The 15999-nt window shown below is 35.0% G+C and overlaps 2 protein-coding genes and 1 pseudogene across 24 annotated transcripts; 1 reads left to right on the plus strand and 2 right to left on the minus strand.

Annotated features, from left to right (window-relative positions):
• The first annotated feature begins 1757 nt into the window (after positions 1-1757).
• Positions 1758-3699, plus strand: LOC147395150 (uncharacterized; annotated as a pseudogene).
• Positions 3700-4289: 590 nt separating this feature from the next.
• On the minus strand, positions 4290-8970 carry LOC147395151 (protein AUXIN SIGNALING F-BOX 2-like). 5 transcript variants are annotated; one of them, XM_086453580.1, is made up of 4 exons: positions 8803-8970; positions 7851-8317; positions 6273-6768; positions 4290-5235 (listed from the first exon to the last, which is right to left on the minus strand). In XM_086453580.1, exons 2-4 carry the CDS (start codon positions 8300-8302, stop codon positions 4468-4470), a joined length of 1716 nt encoding a protein of 571 aa, XP_086309706.1. In that variant the 5' UTR covers positions 8303-8317; positions 8803-8970; the 3' UTR covers positions 4290-4467. The 5 variants fall into 5 exon arrangements, with proteins under 5 accessions (XP_086309706.1, XP_086309707.1, XP_086309709.1 ...); XM_086453581.1 differs by lacking the exon at positions 8803-8970 and adding an exon at positions 8598-8795; XM_086453583.1 differs by lacking the exon at positions 8803-8970 and adding an exon at positions 8594-8795.
• A 3228-nt stretch (positions 8971-12198) lies between these two features.
• Positions 12199-15999, minus strand: LOC147395152 (uncharacterized). 19 transcript variants are annotated; one of them, XR_015181418.1, is made up of 8 exons: positions 15914-15973; positions 15643-15727; positions 15440-15558; positions 15204-15347; positions 14819-15052; positions 13731-13978; positions 12583-12889; positions 12199-12432 (listed from the first exon to the last, which is right to left on the minus strand). XR_015181418.1 is itself a non-coding variant. In XM_086453812.1 (8 exons), exons 1-4 carry the CDS (start codon positions 15924-15926, stop codon positions 15014-15016), a joined length of 276 nt encoding a protein of 91 aa, XP_086309938.1. In that variant the 5' UTR covers positions 15927-15999; the 3' UTR covers positions 12199-12432; positions 12583-12752; positions 13731-13833; positions 13931-13978; positions 14819-15013. The 19 variants fall into 19 exon arrangements, 15 of the variants coding, with proteins under 15 accessions (XP_086309938.1, XP_086309932.1, XP_086309940.1 ...); XM_086453812.1 differs by lacking the exon at positions 15643-15727 and having other exon boundaries at positions 12583-12752; positions 13731-13833; positions 13931-13978; positions 15479-15558; positions 15914-15999; XM_086453806.1 differs by lacking the exon at positions 15643-15727 and having other exon boundaries at positions 13731-13833; positions 13931-13978; positions 15479-15558; positions 15914-15999.

The raw sequence follows: 15999 nt of genomic DNA on the forward strand, positions 1-15999 counted from the left end.
TTATATAATTTTATTATATTTAATGTAATTATATATTTATAAGGGTATTCTGATAATTTTTTATGCATTTTAGGCGCACTATCAACCTTAAGGGTATTCTAGTCATTTTACCCTAATACAGCAGATTATAAAAGTTGTATCAAACAATAATTACCAGATTCTGGTAAACAACACAGCACTTTTACAAAATTCTATCAAACAAACTTTCAGTGTTTCAGATTCTGACAGCAGATTCTGGCCGCAGAAGCTGACAGCAGATTCAGGTAGTTGAATCAAACGGGGCCTTGGTGATTACAAGAGATCTATAATGTTTGCAAATAGATTAGATTATACAAACATGATTGAACCAACAATAATTTATACAGACATTATTGGGAAAAAGAAGAAAAGGAGTGCAATATATATTTTTATTTTTGAAGTGTAATCATCCAAATTGAGTGGAGAGGAAATTTTTTTTTTGATAGGGTGCAATCGGTAATGAGTGGTGTGCAATTAGTCAGATTATTTTTTTATTTTTTATATCTTAAATAATTTATAATTTTTTATCTTTAATATTCAAATTTACATCCTGACTTGCAAGTTATGAATTGAGCCGTGAATCTGAATTTTGAATTTAAGACGTCACATAACCAAACCTGGAGGTCATTAAGTCAAAAGTCCTATTTATGGTTTGATTTTGGCATGTGAAAATATTTTGAATTCCATCTGGTCCAATAGAAATTTTAATTAGAATTTAAAGTGTACGACAATTTTGTACTTTGGCATATTGAGATGGATCTTTTATCTCTCTGGATATGATTTGATTTCTAGAAAATCCAATTTATATTGTTATAAGAGATTCTATCTAATCCTGATTTAATCAAATCAACCAATTTTCATGAAAATTATGTTTTATGTGTCACAATACAGCACAATATATATAATACAATACATCTTGTTTATATTATAATAGGATGTATTATACTTTGATTTCAAATGTAAACTATTATATGTCCTTATCCAAAGAAATGTGATTGGGTGATAGAGTACTAGAGTATATAATAAGATGCATTATGATAAGTGTAGAAGTAAAAGTTCAGATGTTGTCGATTTCTCAAGATTTATTCCTAATGATCAATCTTTATTATTTTTTATGCACATGAATGATCAAAACCACACAGAAAAACAATCAAAAAAAAAAAAAAAGGAAAAAAAGAGAAAATGAAAGACAAGATAAAAAAACAATATTTATTCACGGGATTTGTCCCAAATTCGGACCATGTCCCCAAACTACTAATAGTCGTTCAACTACTCTTGAAGTCATTACAATATCTACAAAACCTCTATCAATTGATGCCTCGAGATATGCATTAAAAAATTTCATGTGATTGATCACAAGTATTCACCTTATTTATGGCAGGTGTCTTGTACCACTTTTTACCTACACAATAAGATACGTTGTGATTCGTATAAACATCTTCTCATGAAGATATTGATTACATTAAGTTAGGATTAGAATGAATATCTTAAATCACAAACAAACTATCTGTAGAAGAATATGATACAGTGTATCACACTAGATCATATCCAATACTAATCACTTCAAGGAAAATGTTTCTCTGGTGTAATATATTTTTCTACCATCTCAACTATATGAATATTATACAGAGAGAAAAAAGTCGTTGGAAATGAGAAAAGTCATCTTTGAAATATTTCGCATATTGAACCATACTTGGAGCCCAAGGATTCTCCCTTCTTTAAATACTAATACATAGAGAACCCACTCATCAAATCATTCAAACTCTAAACTCAAAATGGCCCCATCTCTTCTCCTCGGTCCACCTGAAATTCACCTTCAAACACCTAAAAGTCCTGAAAAATCTTCTGGAGATACTTTCATGGATCTCATGATGAACCATTTCAACACCACAAAAGTGTTGAAAGAACCGCCAATGGGGTTCACAGAGAATCGCTCACCCACTTACTTGTCCACGGGTAACCCATGTCTTGATTTCTTCTTCCACGTGGTACCAAACACACCACCGGAAAATCTGATCCATTGGCTTCAAGCAGCGTGGAAACACGATGCTCTTACCACTCTAAAGCTTATTTGTAACTTGAGAGGTGTTAGAGGGACCGGAAAATCTGACAAAGAGGGGTTCTATACGGCGGCTCTTTGGCTCCACAAAAAGCACCCTAAAACTCTAGCTTGCAACATAAGGTGGTTTGCAGACTTCGGTTACTTCAAAGATTTGCCAGAAATTCTTTTTCGATTTACTCGAAGGTTTAGATGTAAGGAAAATTGCAAAGGAAGGGAGATTTTCAAGAAGAGGAAAATTGTTCCTCGTTAAGCATAAGCAGAAGAGGTTCAACCAAAGAAAATCTAAACAGAGAGTTAAATTTACGATACCTCGAGAGGAGAGAATTGCAGCAGAAATGAAGAAAGTCAATATTGAGGTGGAGAAGGCAAGAGAATTGAGAAAGAAAAAAATTGCATCCATGGCGAGAAAAGCTGTTGACAGGTATAGCCAGGATCCGGACTATAGGTTCTTGCATGATCGAATCTCTGAACTCTTCGCAGAGCTCCTGATTTCTGATCTCCAGTTTTTGAATTTAGGAGAGATCAGTAAGATCAGTTTAGCTTCCAAGTGGTGTACCTCTTTGGATTCTTCTTTCGATAGATCTACGCTACTATGTGAGAACATTGCTAGGAGAGTTTTCCCACGCGAATCGTATCCAGAGTACGAAGGGGTCGAAGAAGCTCACTACGCTTACAGAGTTCGTGATCGTCTTAGAAAGGAATTCCTTGTTCCGCTACGTCAAGCCTTAGAACTACCAGAGGTCTACATGTCCTCGAATCGGTGGGACTCGCTTCCGTACAACCAAGTCGCCTCAGTCGCCATGAAAACATACAAGAAGCTCTTCAAGAAACACGACGAATCACGATTCCAAGAGTTTTTGGAGAACGTGAAGCGTGGAGAGGCAAAGATCGCTGCTGGAGCATTGCTTCCACACGAGATATTAAATTCCTTACATGATGAAGATGGATGTGAAGTTGCAGAGCTTCAATGGCGGAGAATGGTGGAAGATCTCTCCAAAAAGGGGAAATTAAGAAATTGCCTTGCAATCTGTGATGTTTCGGGGAGCATGGAAGGGACACCAATGGAAGTTTGTGTAGCTCTTGGACTGTTAATTTCAGATCTGAGCGAAGATCCATGGAAGGGAAAGGTAATAACTTTCAGCCACGATCCTCAACTCCACAAGATTGAAGGAGACAATCTTCTCTTAAAGACTGAATTCGTGAGAAAAATGGATTGGGGAATGAACACAGATTTCCAGAAGGTTTTCGATCTGATTCTGCAAGTTGCCATTAATGGAAACTTGGAAGAAGACAAGATGATAAAGAGGGTTTTTGTGTTCAGCGATATGGAGTTCGATCAGGCTTCTAGCAACAATTGGGAGACCGATTACAGAGTGATACAGAGGAAGTTTCAGGAAAGTGGGTACGGATCATCGATTCCAGAGATAGTGTTCTGGAACCTTCGAGATTCGAAGGCAACTCCTGTGCCCAGTCTACAAAAGGGGGTGGCATTGGTTAGTGGGTTTTCTAAGAATTTGTTGACTCTGTTTCTTGATGGTGGTGGGATTGTGAATCCAGAGGCTGTGATGGAAATGGCAATATCAGGTCCAGAATACAAGAAACTTACTTTACTGGATTGAGTTCAGTTGTATAACTTTGAAAGTTCTCACATATATAAAAATTGAGTTCAGTTGTTGTACCTTAGAAAGGTCTCACAACTTCTACTTATTTCTTCATATAAATAAACACTAAACATAAAATAAAGACATACAAGGGAACAGATTGGGGGGAATATGTACACAATGCAGTTAAACAAGAAAGGAATTCCAAACAAAATGCAGTTAGAGATTTTGGGCTTCTTATACCTTTGGTCCAAACAAAATATAGAATTCGTGGGAACTTCGTTTGATGATTTTGTTTTTAGATGGAACTCTTTATGTAATCATTGATGTTGTTTGCTCTTCTTCTTTGTTACTTTCTATGAGGCTTTCTCGGCCTCTTTGTATGCTGTTTTTTCTTTCTCCTTGAAATATATTATACTTTTCAAAAAAAAAAAATTCCAAGTTTTTTCAAATATAAAATACAGATAAAGCCATTTCACTTAATAACAGAACAGTTGAAGAAAATTAATGACATAAAGCTGGGGAGAGAATGAAATATATTTTGTTGATGATAAGATGGCAAAAATTAGTGAACCAAAAAAAAAAAAATTTTGATGGATCTACCATAATAGCTCGAACTACTAATAGGCAAATATCTCAAAACTAAATAAAAATAACAGATCCTTAAATGGCCATCACAACCTCTAATTTGATCCATATATTTAGGATATATCTACTCCAAGACAAGAAGAGTATAGTGGAAGCATTAAGGACCTACCTCCCCAAGTAAATTCAAATCCAGCATATTTACAAGGTCCAAACAAAATCTGGTGCATCTTTCCTCGGTCCAATTAGAGTTCGGTACAAATACATCTTCTTCACATTCTGACTATCATCAAGATTCTCGTCCATCTGACCCTTTTCGTTTATAATTTCCACATTGAGCATCTCCATCTCCTTTGCAAGGGTCTTGCAACCACCGAGAGTAACATCACAGGATGACAACCAAAGTGATCGCATTGTTTCATACTTGTTTACGTCCCTTAGAAGTGCCACATCCCCAAAAGGGCAATCCATGATCTCCAGCTTTCGGAGGATTTTACAACCATTTAATACATAGAGCATGCCATCGTTACTATCCCCAGCAAATGCAACTGAAAGCATCTCAAGCTGTTCTGCATACATTCCAATGTAAAGGAATACCTGATCGGTTAGAAACCCAGAGAGTGACAACCTCTTGAGACCCTTACATGACTGAACAATTGCCCCAAAGCCTTCATCAAAAGGCTCCAAAGTCAAATGGTCGGGTTTCTTTGCATCAAGTATGCACAATCTGAACCGGGTGAAATTGGGATGGTACTTGGAGACAGTTATGAGGGCAGCATTTGTCATCTGGTGGCAGAAGTATAATAATGAATGAAGCTTTGGGCAACCCATAGAAATAGCTACCAGCCCTTCTTCTGTTACAGCTACATTCCCCCCACCATAGAGGGATGGAAACACCCTTAATTCCTGCAATTCTTTACAAGTGGAAGCTACAACTCCTAGACCTTTGTCTCCAATAGAATCCAATACCTGCATAGGTTAGGGGAACTTTAGCCATTATGCCAAAAAAAAAAGTGGGCAACTATTAGAAGCATAGTGACAAAGTAGGGGTTCGGGAATAATTCAGCAAGAGAAAGATTTGGAAAAGGTCCGCAAAAGTCAATAAAATCTGGAAAACATTGGATAAATTAAAAGATAATTTTTTTAAGTATAAAAAATGTATAAAAAAAAAATTATGTCTTTCATATTAGGGGTGTCAATGGGTCGGTTCCACATGTACCCAGAACCGGAACCTAAATAAAATCTCGGTTCCGGTTCTTATTGATTTCAATTCTGAGTATGAGATACTTGGACCCAGAACCGACCCTACAAATATCTGATACCCATCAGGTATCCACTAAGATATATATTGTTCTTTTTAAGAGAAAAAAAACTTAGTATCAACAAAATAGACAATTATTTATAGATATAACTATGTAACTTGTAATTCCTCAATTAAAAGTTAAGATCAACAATAGATTGTTCAAGTAAATCAAACTTTTGAGATTAGAATCATAGAAAATTATCTTATAAACCTTTTATTTGTCATTGAAATTATATAAAAATATGGGAAAAAAAAATGGAAGTTCACGTAGAAAAAAGTTAAAAACAATTAAAGACATCACATTTTCTTTATATTTTAATTTTATGTCAACTACATTTACTTCAAGATATCTCTTTGTAAGCATTTAATTAAACTTCTAATTTTATTATAATGTTATAAATTTTCTAGTCGGGTACCCGAAGGAGATCCAATTCTTATCAGGTCTATATTGGTAGACCCAAAACTGACTAATTGGTTTCAGGTACATCAGGTAATTGGGTACCCATCGATACCCTTATTTCATATATTAAATAATATTAAAAATGTTAAAATAAAAATAATCTGTGTTTAAAAAAAAAAAACCATTGATTAAATCATGATTATTTAAAAAATCAAAGATTTCTTCAAAACTTCATGATTTTTTGAAAAAATTCGTTATTAGATTTTTGTCACTATTATCTGAAGTGAGGGTTAAAAGACAGACCCATAGGCATTGAAGTTTTCGGCAATGACCAATTAACTTGATGACCTCAGTAACCTTAATCTCCAGTGCATAGCTCAAGTTTAATGAAGTAAGGTTAGAGCAAATGGAGTAAACAGCAGGAAGACAGAGACCAGAAAGTTGCAGAAACCCTGAAAAGCTCCTAACCGATTTACACTTGAGAACGGCTTTGTTTAATTTGATGCAGTGCTCAGAATTAGGCTCATGGACATAGGAACCTACGCCTAAGTCCACCAGTTGAGGTGCTCGCACAAGTAGTCTGTAGAGGGTTTCAAGAGGAACTGCTTGGTTTAACCTCAGACTTGTGAGGTTTGGATTTCTAGCCACGAGTCTCTCCAGAGCCACCGAATTAACTTTTCCTTTGAGGCATGCAAAATTCAGGGAAACAAGTGATGTGCAGGTATTAGGAAAACAGCTAAGCCACTGGCCCCGGCTATCTTCAACTTCATTTTCTTGTAGGTCCAGCTCCCTAAGAACCCTATATATTGAAACAAGAACCAAAAATGAATGAGCCAAAAAGTAGATGAGGCATGGACCTAAAATCACAGTAATGATCCTATTTGTTCAATTAATAAATTTTCCGAGGATCATTTCCGTTAACTTCCATCACTATCAAACATGAAGCTTACAAACTAGATGGTTAGGACCATTAAATGATTTGTCAATTGAAATGTGGAGATCGATGGTGATGTATTGTTTGAAAATTTAGCAGATCCATACATAATTTCCCAAATAATTAACATAAACAACCATCTAATAAAACAGATTTTTTTTTTTTTTTTTTTGATAAGTGTTAAGATATATTGAGGGAAAAGAAAAAGAATTTACAAAACAGTCGGTTGACATAACCCCCAAAGAGAACAAAGAAAAAAAATACAACACCAACAAAAAGAAGAAAAACAAACAAACAAAATGCTAAGAGTTACACAAAAGTCGTCAAAAGAGACCCCCAAAAAGTCCTTACTCAATTTCGATCAAAAGTACAACAAACCCAAAATCTCCAGATAGACAGCATGAGGCAAACTTTCCTTACCTTGAAACACCCTGTTGTTCCTCTCACTCCCTTAATCACGCACATAAAGAGGGGTTGGTATTTAATCTCTTTACAAATCTCGAGAACAACTTTTAACTTTATAATATTTTCCCTTCTATCTCATTTTCTAATAATACCCTCCCAATTTTATTGCATTTCCTCTTCTGCCCCTTAATAATATGGGCAAACTCTATCACAATTTATTTGTTTTTCCTATCGTGGGTGTCCCCACCCTTCAGGTAAGACTAATCCCACAAGCACATGCACCACCTCCTCCATAAGTCCTACATGCAACTGGTTGAGTCGAGGGTAAACTGGAGGAGTTCATTGCTTCGTGGAGTTTCAAACACTTGACCTACCCTTCCTGAGGGCAAACTCTATTATTTATGCAAATTTAAATGAAATGAAAAAAAAGACTGACCAAAGAAATAAAAAAATCATTGGTATCTCAAACAAGAAGAAACTTGAACACATATACTAAAATCTCTAATAAGGAAAATAAATCACAAAGGCATAATCCCTCTTACCTGCAATTCGCAGCTATGGCCGCAATGCCTTCCGTGGTGAACCCTTCACAGCAAATTAGAACAAGAGACTTAAAATTCGAAAACGAGCGAGAAAGCAATTTGAGGCTCTCATCGGAAACCACCATTCTCTTCAACCGAAGCGCTTCCAGCCCTGGATAACTCTTTGCCATAGCCTTGATCCAAGGATAGACAAACCCACCCCAGTCATTAGGAACCAAACTGAAATCGGCAAAATGTGGTTTTCCTTTCAAGGTCAGAGCCCTAACTGTAGGAAACCTTGCAATTAATATCTCTGGACTAATTGCATAACAATTTCCTATAAAAACTGTTTTTCTACTCAATCTCTCAACCCTAAACCATAACTTGCAGACCAGAGAAACAGCATTTCGGTCTCGGTTCGACGAGAGGTAATCAAATATGTGCTCTACAACCTCTTCAGGAAAATAAGGCATCCTTCAATTTTCAATCTATAAAGCGAAAAAAACATAAAATTTCTTAAATTTCCTGCTCAAAGAACTTCAAAGATTACCCTCACAATTCAACAGAAAGAAAATCGAGAAAGCTAACCAGATCTTCGATCAGATCTGTTCTAATTAACCACTCAAAATCCCCACCAATAAAGCCAGATTAACAACTCGCAGAAAAAGGAACAAAATTTCTTAGAAAAGTTACCCAAAAAAAAGATTTTTTTTCAGTCATCGAAGAATAAAACAAGTGATTATATACAGCGATGAAAAACCTACATACAGAGATGAATTTCGTTGATTGAATCATCAAAGCTCCCAGATATAGTTTTTTTAAAAAAAAAAAAACAGCGAAATTGAAATATAATCCAAAATAGATCAAAGGAGTGGAAGTTCCTTGACCAGGAAAGACCCCCAACTCTCTTGTCTTTCCCACCAGAACATAACTACTAGCTTAACCACGGTTATAAATTTAATTACAATCTAACCAAGGTAATAGTTCCTGTAGAATGGACGGCTTGTAAGACGACGATGGACTGTTTAAATGTATCTTGACCGTCGAAAACTGAACATCTACAAATGTATGCGTCCTTATCTCTGGTTTCAAGAGAAGTAGAAGAGAAGACTCAGTCAGAAAACCATAAATCCAGAACAGTTTCCTTTCCTCTATTATGAGGATATAAATTATATTTCAGACAACTCTTCCATAATAAAGAATCATGAGTTTTAATTAATCGAGGACTTTTTATTACCGAAATAAGTAAGAAAATAATGATTTTATTATTGACAAAAATCTAAATATAGATTTTATTGACAAAATCTATAAATAGATTTAAGTAAATAAAATCCAAAATTCCCAGATATAGATCTCTGGTGTGGTGACATGGCATGAGGGTGGTTTTGTAATTTGGGGTGCTCTCAATACACGTGGTTGTGTAATGTAGGAAACTATTAGATCTTTATCTAGTGGTTTATGATGCACTATAATATTGTACATTATTAGATCTGATGCACTGATAATTTGACACCAACGATGCTGATCTCCTTTGGGACCTTTCCGGCTTTTTAATTTCGCATTTTATCAAACCTCCCTTGATTTGATATATATATATATAGGGTCCCGTTCAATGGCTAACTTTTTGGCAAAACATTTTTCAAAACATGAGTTAGAAGTTTTTGAATGGGCTGATTTTTTGTGAGGATGATCTCTACGGTGAGGAGATCATCATCACCAAAAATCGGCCCATTCCAAAGCTTCTAAACCCATCAAAAATAGTTTACAAAAAATGGACGGTCCATGATTTTTCAACTTGTAAACATGGGTTAGATACTTTGGAATGAGCTGATTTTTGGTGAGGATGATCTCCTCACCGTAGAGATCATCCTCACCAAAAATCAGCTCATTCAAAAACTTCTAACTCATGTTTTGAAAAATGTTTTACCAAAAAGTTAGCCATTGAACGCTACCCTATATATATATATATATATATATATATGGACAGCGTTATTACGACCCCTATTACGACTCACCATTTTGTCTTATATGGGCAAAAATGTTTGGAATGGGCTGATTTTTTTGTGAGGATGATCTCTGTGATGAGGGGATCATCCTGGCAAAAAATCATCCCATTCCAAAACTTCTAACCCCATCAAAATTGATTTACAAAAATTGGACGGTCTAAAATTTTTCAACTTGTAAACATGGGGTTAGAGGTTTCATAATGAGCTGATTTTTGGCAAGGATGATCTCCTCACCATAGAGATCATTCTCACAAAACATCAGCCCATTCCAAACATTTTTGCCCATATAAAACAAAACGATGTGTCGCAATGTGAGTCGTAATAGGGGTATACAGAACCCGACCCTATATATATATATAATATATATATATATATATATATATGGGGACGGTTCAGCAGCCCTAAAGTTTGCCAAGTTTGATGCCAAATATTTTTCAAAATATGGGTTAGAAGCTTTGGAATGAGCTGATTTTTTGTGAAGATGATCTCTATGATGAGGAGATCTTCCTCACCAAAAATCAGCCTATTCCAAAACTTCTAACCCCATCAAAAGTGATTTGCAAAAATTGGACAGTCCACAATTCTTCAACTTGTAAACTAGGGTTAGAAGTTTCAAAATGAGCTGATTTTTTGTGAGGATGATCTCTTCACCGTAGAAATCATCCTCACAAAAAATCAGCCTATTCCAAAACTTCTAACCCCATCAAAAGTGATTTACAAAAAATGTTTGACACCAAACTTGGCAAACTTTAGGACTGTCGAACCACTCTATATATATATATATATTGGTTTTTTATATAAGTAAAAGTTAGTGCCTATAATAAAGGAAAATGTTGAAGTAACATTGAAATTAACATCATTTCAAACATTGAAAATATTTTTCATCAAGATACGAGTGATAAGTATCTACGATTCTGTGCACACCAATATCCCAAACGAAGTCAATTTCAATGTTACTCCAACATGACTCTATAATAAAAGTTATCATGATCAAGATATTTTATTGAATAATGGTGACGTGACTTCATACTACAACCTCATATCGCATTTCTTCATGTGAAAGTGTATGGGGAAACTACATGCTTTTCATCGAGAAACAAGTGAAAAATCATATATGGTTCATATCCACTTTTACATCGAGAAACAAGTGAAAAATCATATATGGTTCATATCCAATTTTACATCAAGAAGTACGATATGAGATTCTCGCCTAAGATCACTCCTGCACGACTATAATTTATTTAATGACCAATGAGTTGCAAATCACATTGCATCACTTTTTTATTTCTTCTAATTATTGAATAGAGTCGTGGTAGGGTGACACAAAGGACATAAGGGGTGACACAATGATGTGGTGGTATGCACATTACATTATTGTTGATGTTTTTTTGTGAAATACAAGTAAAAAGCATCTACGGTTATGTGTGCACCACCACATCATATGTGTCTCCGTTTGTGTCATTCCATCATTGGAATGACACAACTAACCCTAGGGGTTGTACAACTACCATGTTGGAAAATTTCCATAGGATTGGGACATGTAGTCATAATGTTCATATCCACGCAGAGATATGTGAATACCAAATCTTATATTATAATAATAATAAGATCATACAATATCACAACACCAATGTTCTAAAAAAAATATAAATTCAACTTTAAAAGTTTCACAACCTACAATTAGGGTAAAAATACACAAGCTCTTGTTTGTAATGGATTTCACGGCTCTCAACAAATAAGGATAAAATAGAAATTTTATATCAAGAACAAAAAAATAAGCGTTTTTTTCAATTGGAGTGCAATCAAAATAGGAGATTATATTTTGTAACATAATAAGGACATCTCTCTTAGATTTGGTTGGAATTACAATAAATAACACTACGAGATTGTCTTTTTTCCACTTCTAGCAAATATAGAAAGGTTGAATAAAAATTGAAATGGGCCTATCATGAGATTTTCTATTTTTTCAAAAATTTCCATGAACATCTATTTTTCTCAAGAGAAAAAAAGAGAGATCCATGGATTTAAAACTCGGTTTCACATCTTGTCTCGTCCATGCTAGATACACTATGTGAAAAAGGCCCATATTTGACGGTCTTAGACCGTCAAATTTTGAGAAATTTGACGGACCCTCCCGTCAAATATGCCTGTCAAATATTCTCTTGTAGAATTTTTTTTTTTGACGGCCCTGGACTATCAAATTATTGGAGAATGGACTTAAAAAAAAACAAAAAAAAATTCCATAGTATGACCGTCAAATTTGGAGGTTTAACAAACAATAGCACGGTCCTCTAATTCACCAATCACAATGAACGAAATAATAATAAAAAAAATCAGAAAAAGAAAAAACAAAAGAAAAATCATAAAACAAGCTCCAAATTAAACTAAATAACCCAAAATTAATATACATGTAAACCTCTTTATTAAGATCGAAAATTCTATCGAAGCTACAAATAACTGACAATAAAGCAGTATATGATACATATATCTATGGTGGCATCGTTTCCTTTGATTTCTGTTACTTTTCCATCTATCCACGCAACCTCCGAATCCTCAGCCCACACATGTGAGCCGACGACGATGTTAACAGGAGTTCCCTGAATCAAACAAAGATCCATTTGGTTCAGTGAAATATGTTAAAAGAAAACACAATGGTGATATTGACATTTAGAGCTGCAAATATTTGAACTGTTTCACATAGACATTCAAACAAAGAAAGATTTGATAAAAAACAAAGAAATCCATACCATATGCAATTCATCTATCACAATAATTCCAACTTCAGAATGATGTCCTTCCAGCAATCTGTTGAGTAAAGAATTTGCCTTCTCTATAGTGCAGACAGCTACAGAAGTATCTTTAGGCAGTGTTCCACCTCCTTGGTCACATCTTCAGTACTAAATATAGAATACGGAACCTGCAAGTAACAAGAGAGACAATAAAAATACCTTTTCTGCACAAATTGACACATATGGCAGTACAAGAATTGCCATTTTTCCAGTTGACACGATTCGTCGCAACATCAAGATTTCAGCAACAAAACTTTTACCAGCACTGTGACGATTCAACAGCAAGATTAAGCATCGGCTAAATACCCAAAAATATATGAAATGCTTCCAAAATCAGGTGTAACTTTTTATTAATAGTAGCCATTCAAGTACCACTCAAACCTCTTTGATAACTCAAAGAATTTCCATCAAAGACTAACACAATGACAATGGTATACATTCATAAGAAATAAGAAAGCTATAGAAGCGAGTTTTCATGCAATGAATCACGAACTAATGTTACAACCTTCATTGATGCAGACAAAAATATACAAATAAAAACCTTACTAACCAACACAAAAATGGTTCCCAAAGTACTTCAATCATGGAAGGAGCTGAGTATTCTTACAGAAAAACAACGGTTTAGCTACATGTGTTTCTTCTAAAGCACCCCAAAATTCTCAGGGGAACTAAAAACCTAAAGGTTAATTTTACTAATACAAATATTTTTGCTTATAGTACTGTCTTTTCTCTTATGTGGGCAAGTGCACACCGTCCATAATATAGAAATCAATATCTCTTTCCTAGGCATCAGTCCACCACAATTTAGTTAGCAATTGAATTTTAACCTCTTGCTTATTTTGGCATGGAATGAAGTAAAGCCCAACCTACGAAGCTTTATAAGATGCCAAACTATAAACAAGTCAACGCATTTCATAAACAAAGCCTTATCTCAAGGATTTGGGGTCGTATAAACAAAGCTTGTTCCTCCATTCCACTCTACCTAAAACCACGTCTACCTAAACAAACACCATCTAACCCACCATCATCATTAAAACCATATCCTAAGAGTGGAAGAAAATATACACTCAACAAATATATAGTCTCACGCATGCACGTACACACACCTTTATTGTACCAACTAGACCATCCATAAATCCAAGAAGAAACCTTGTAATAAGAGCCATCCAAAAGCTTGTACTGAGGCCAAAGAGAGTGTTGAATATGACCCTGATATGTATTATTAAAACAGAGTAAATGACATAAATAGTTTTGAGACAACAATTCAAGTTTAATTATATAGGGAATAATGTCAAGCAATACTAACACTGAAATTGTGCCCAACACTATAACAGGTTTCGACCATATCGATCAGCTATAACGACCAAAGAACAGAAGTTAAAGCTCTTCCAAACATATAGGAAGCTCCTACAACACATTAAACGTTTGAAGTCCTATCCCCAGCCCCTAGGACTAGGCAAGGTTCAAAGACTGAATTTTAATTTTGTTGGAGACAGACAGATCTGTTTAGTGAAACAGTTCTCAAAAAAATAGAACATGCATGTGCTGGCAAAATACTTTCTAATTTAAAAGGGCGATGAGAATATATAAAAAAAATGATTGTAACACTTCAGCAAAAAAAAGATAGAGCCTGGACATATCAAGAATTAGGGTTAATTCAAAGTTAAACACAACATATATGCCTTTAAAGGTTTTAAATGAAACTGAGCCAGGTAGGAAACTTGAAATTTTCAAACTGACCCTAGAAAAAACAGGTCCACTGGGTTGGTCGTGATTGGCTGGTAGTTTAGGTCAGTGTTTTCAAATGTGAAACAGGTGATGAGATGCTTCAATGGTCTATAGCGTGAAGAGTAAGCCTCACAAACACATCTTTTATATTAATACTAAAAATAAAAATAAATAACAAATACATTAAATTCTTGAGGACTTCTTGTCCTCCTATCAATAAAATTTAACTCATCAAAAAAAAAAATTATCTGATTCATGTGGGATGAAAAAATAGGATTTTTTTTGTTATTAACCAAGAATAGCTTATTATTCTTGGTTCACAACGAAAAAGAAAATATTTACATGCACACGCACACACACACACACATAGAGGGAGAGAGAATAGCTTATTATGTTTAACTCTAGGGCAAAAAACAACACATAAGGGAAACAGATTGAAGTGTGAATCTAAAATGCCACAACCAACCTATGAATTTAAGGAAATGCCTTTGACACAGCATTTTAAGACCATAAGCAGTTTTATAGCCTCGGCGGATGTGGCATTATGTCTCACCAGCTTTTCCACCTTTAGTAAGCCTGAGGCGTTTCAGGTAGAAGTGCACCATGGGCAGATAGGGCCTGGTTACAAGTCAGTCCCAGCACAACCTAAGTTTGAAGACATTCAAACTGAGCCAAAAAAAAGGCACCAAGAGATTGGGTTCTGTTAAACGCATTATAACAGAACAGAAGTTAATGCTCTTCCAAACATATATGAAGCTTTTCCTTTTTTTTATGAATACATGAACACACTGGTGTTAACACTGACAAAAAATCAAAATATAACAGAATTATAAGAAAGATGGGTGACTTACCTCGGACCAATAAAAAACAAGGGTGATTAAGAAGTATAAGCAGTCAAGTCTATGATGTTTGGCAGAAAAATGACAGGAAGGAAGCACTTCAATCATCAGCTGAAGTAAGCCATCAAGCTTAGTTGAAAGAAACTCTTCATGGTCCTGGCCATATGAATTCAGCAAAGAGATTTGTGAGAAGAACATTCCAAAGTGCAAAACATAGAAATTTAAAGCCTGGGTATTAGAAACTTCACATATATTTAATAATGCTTAGTTGTAGAAGTGAAAACTACAAGGCCATTTGCCCATTTTTGTGGGTAAAATCCAGTTACTGATCTGATTCCATCAATCTGTCCTGCGCCCACTTGCCAATCTGCAAGGCCATTTGCCCATTTTTACCCATTAATTCAAAAGTGGTAGTATTTATAATGATGTTAAAATATAACATACAAAGTACCATAAATTATAAATGCAGCAGTGGTATAACTAAATCCAGGCACACAATTAGACTCGCACAACCTATGGTTTCATACACTTTATCCCTACATGCATACACCAAATAGTTAATATTTGGTCAACAAATAAAAGCAGGACAAACTCCATCAGAAGATAAACATCGCATGTCCATGACATATATGAAATTATGTAATGTGCCCCCTCCGCAAACTTAAAACATCACCAAATTCTATACTAGAAGATATTCAGGAACGAGGTTCGTTTTTTCGTACCTGTGGCCAGCATGTTGGAAGAGTAAGCCTGGAGTATATGGCATCATCCTTGTTCCAACACATTCTTTCTTTTTACCGACCACGAA

This window comes from Akebia trifoliata, chromosome 9 (assembly GCF_017979445.1).
Source record: "Akebia trifoliata isolate Shusen 1 chromosome 9, ASM1797944v1, whole genome shotgun sequence".
NCBI lineage: Eukaryota > Viridiplantae > Streptophyta > Magnoliopsida > Ranunculales > Lardizabalaceae > Akebia > Akebia trifoliata.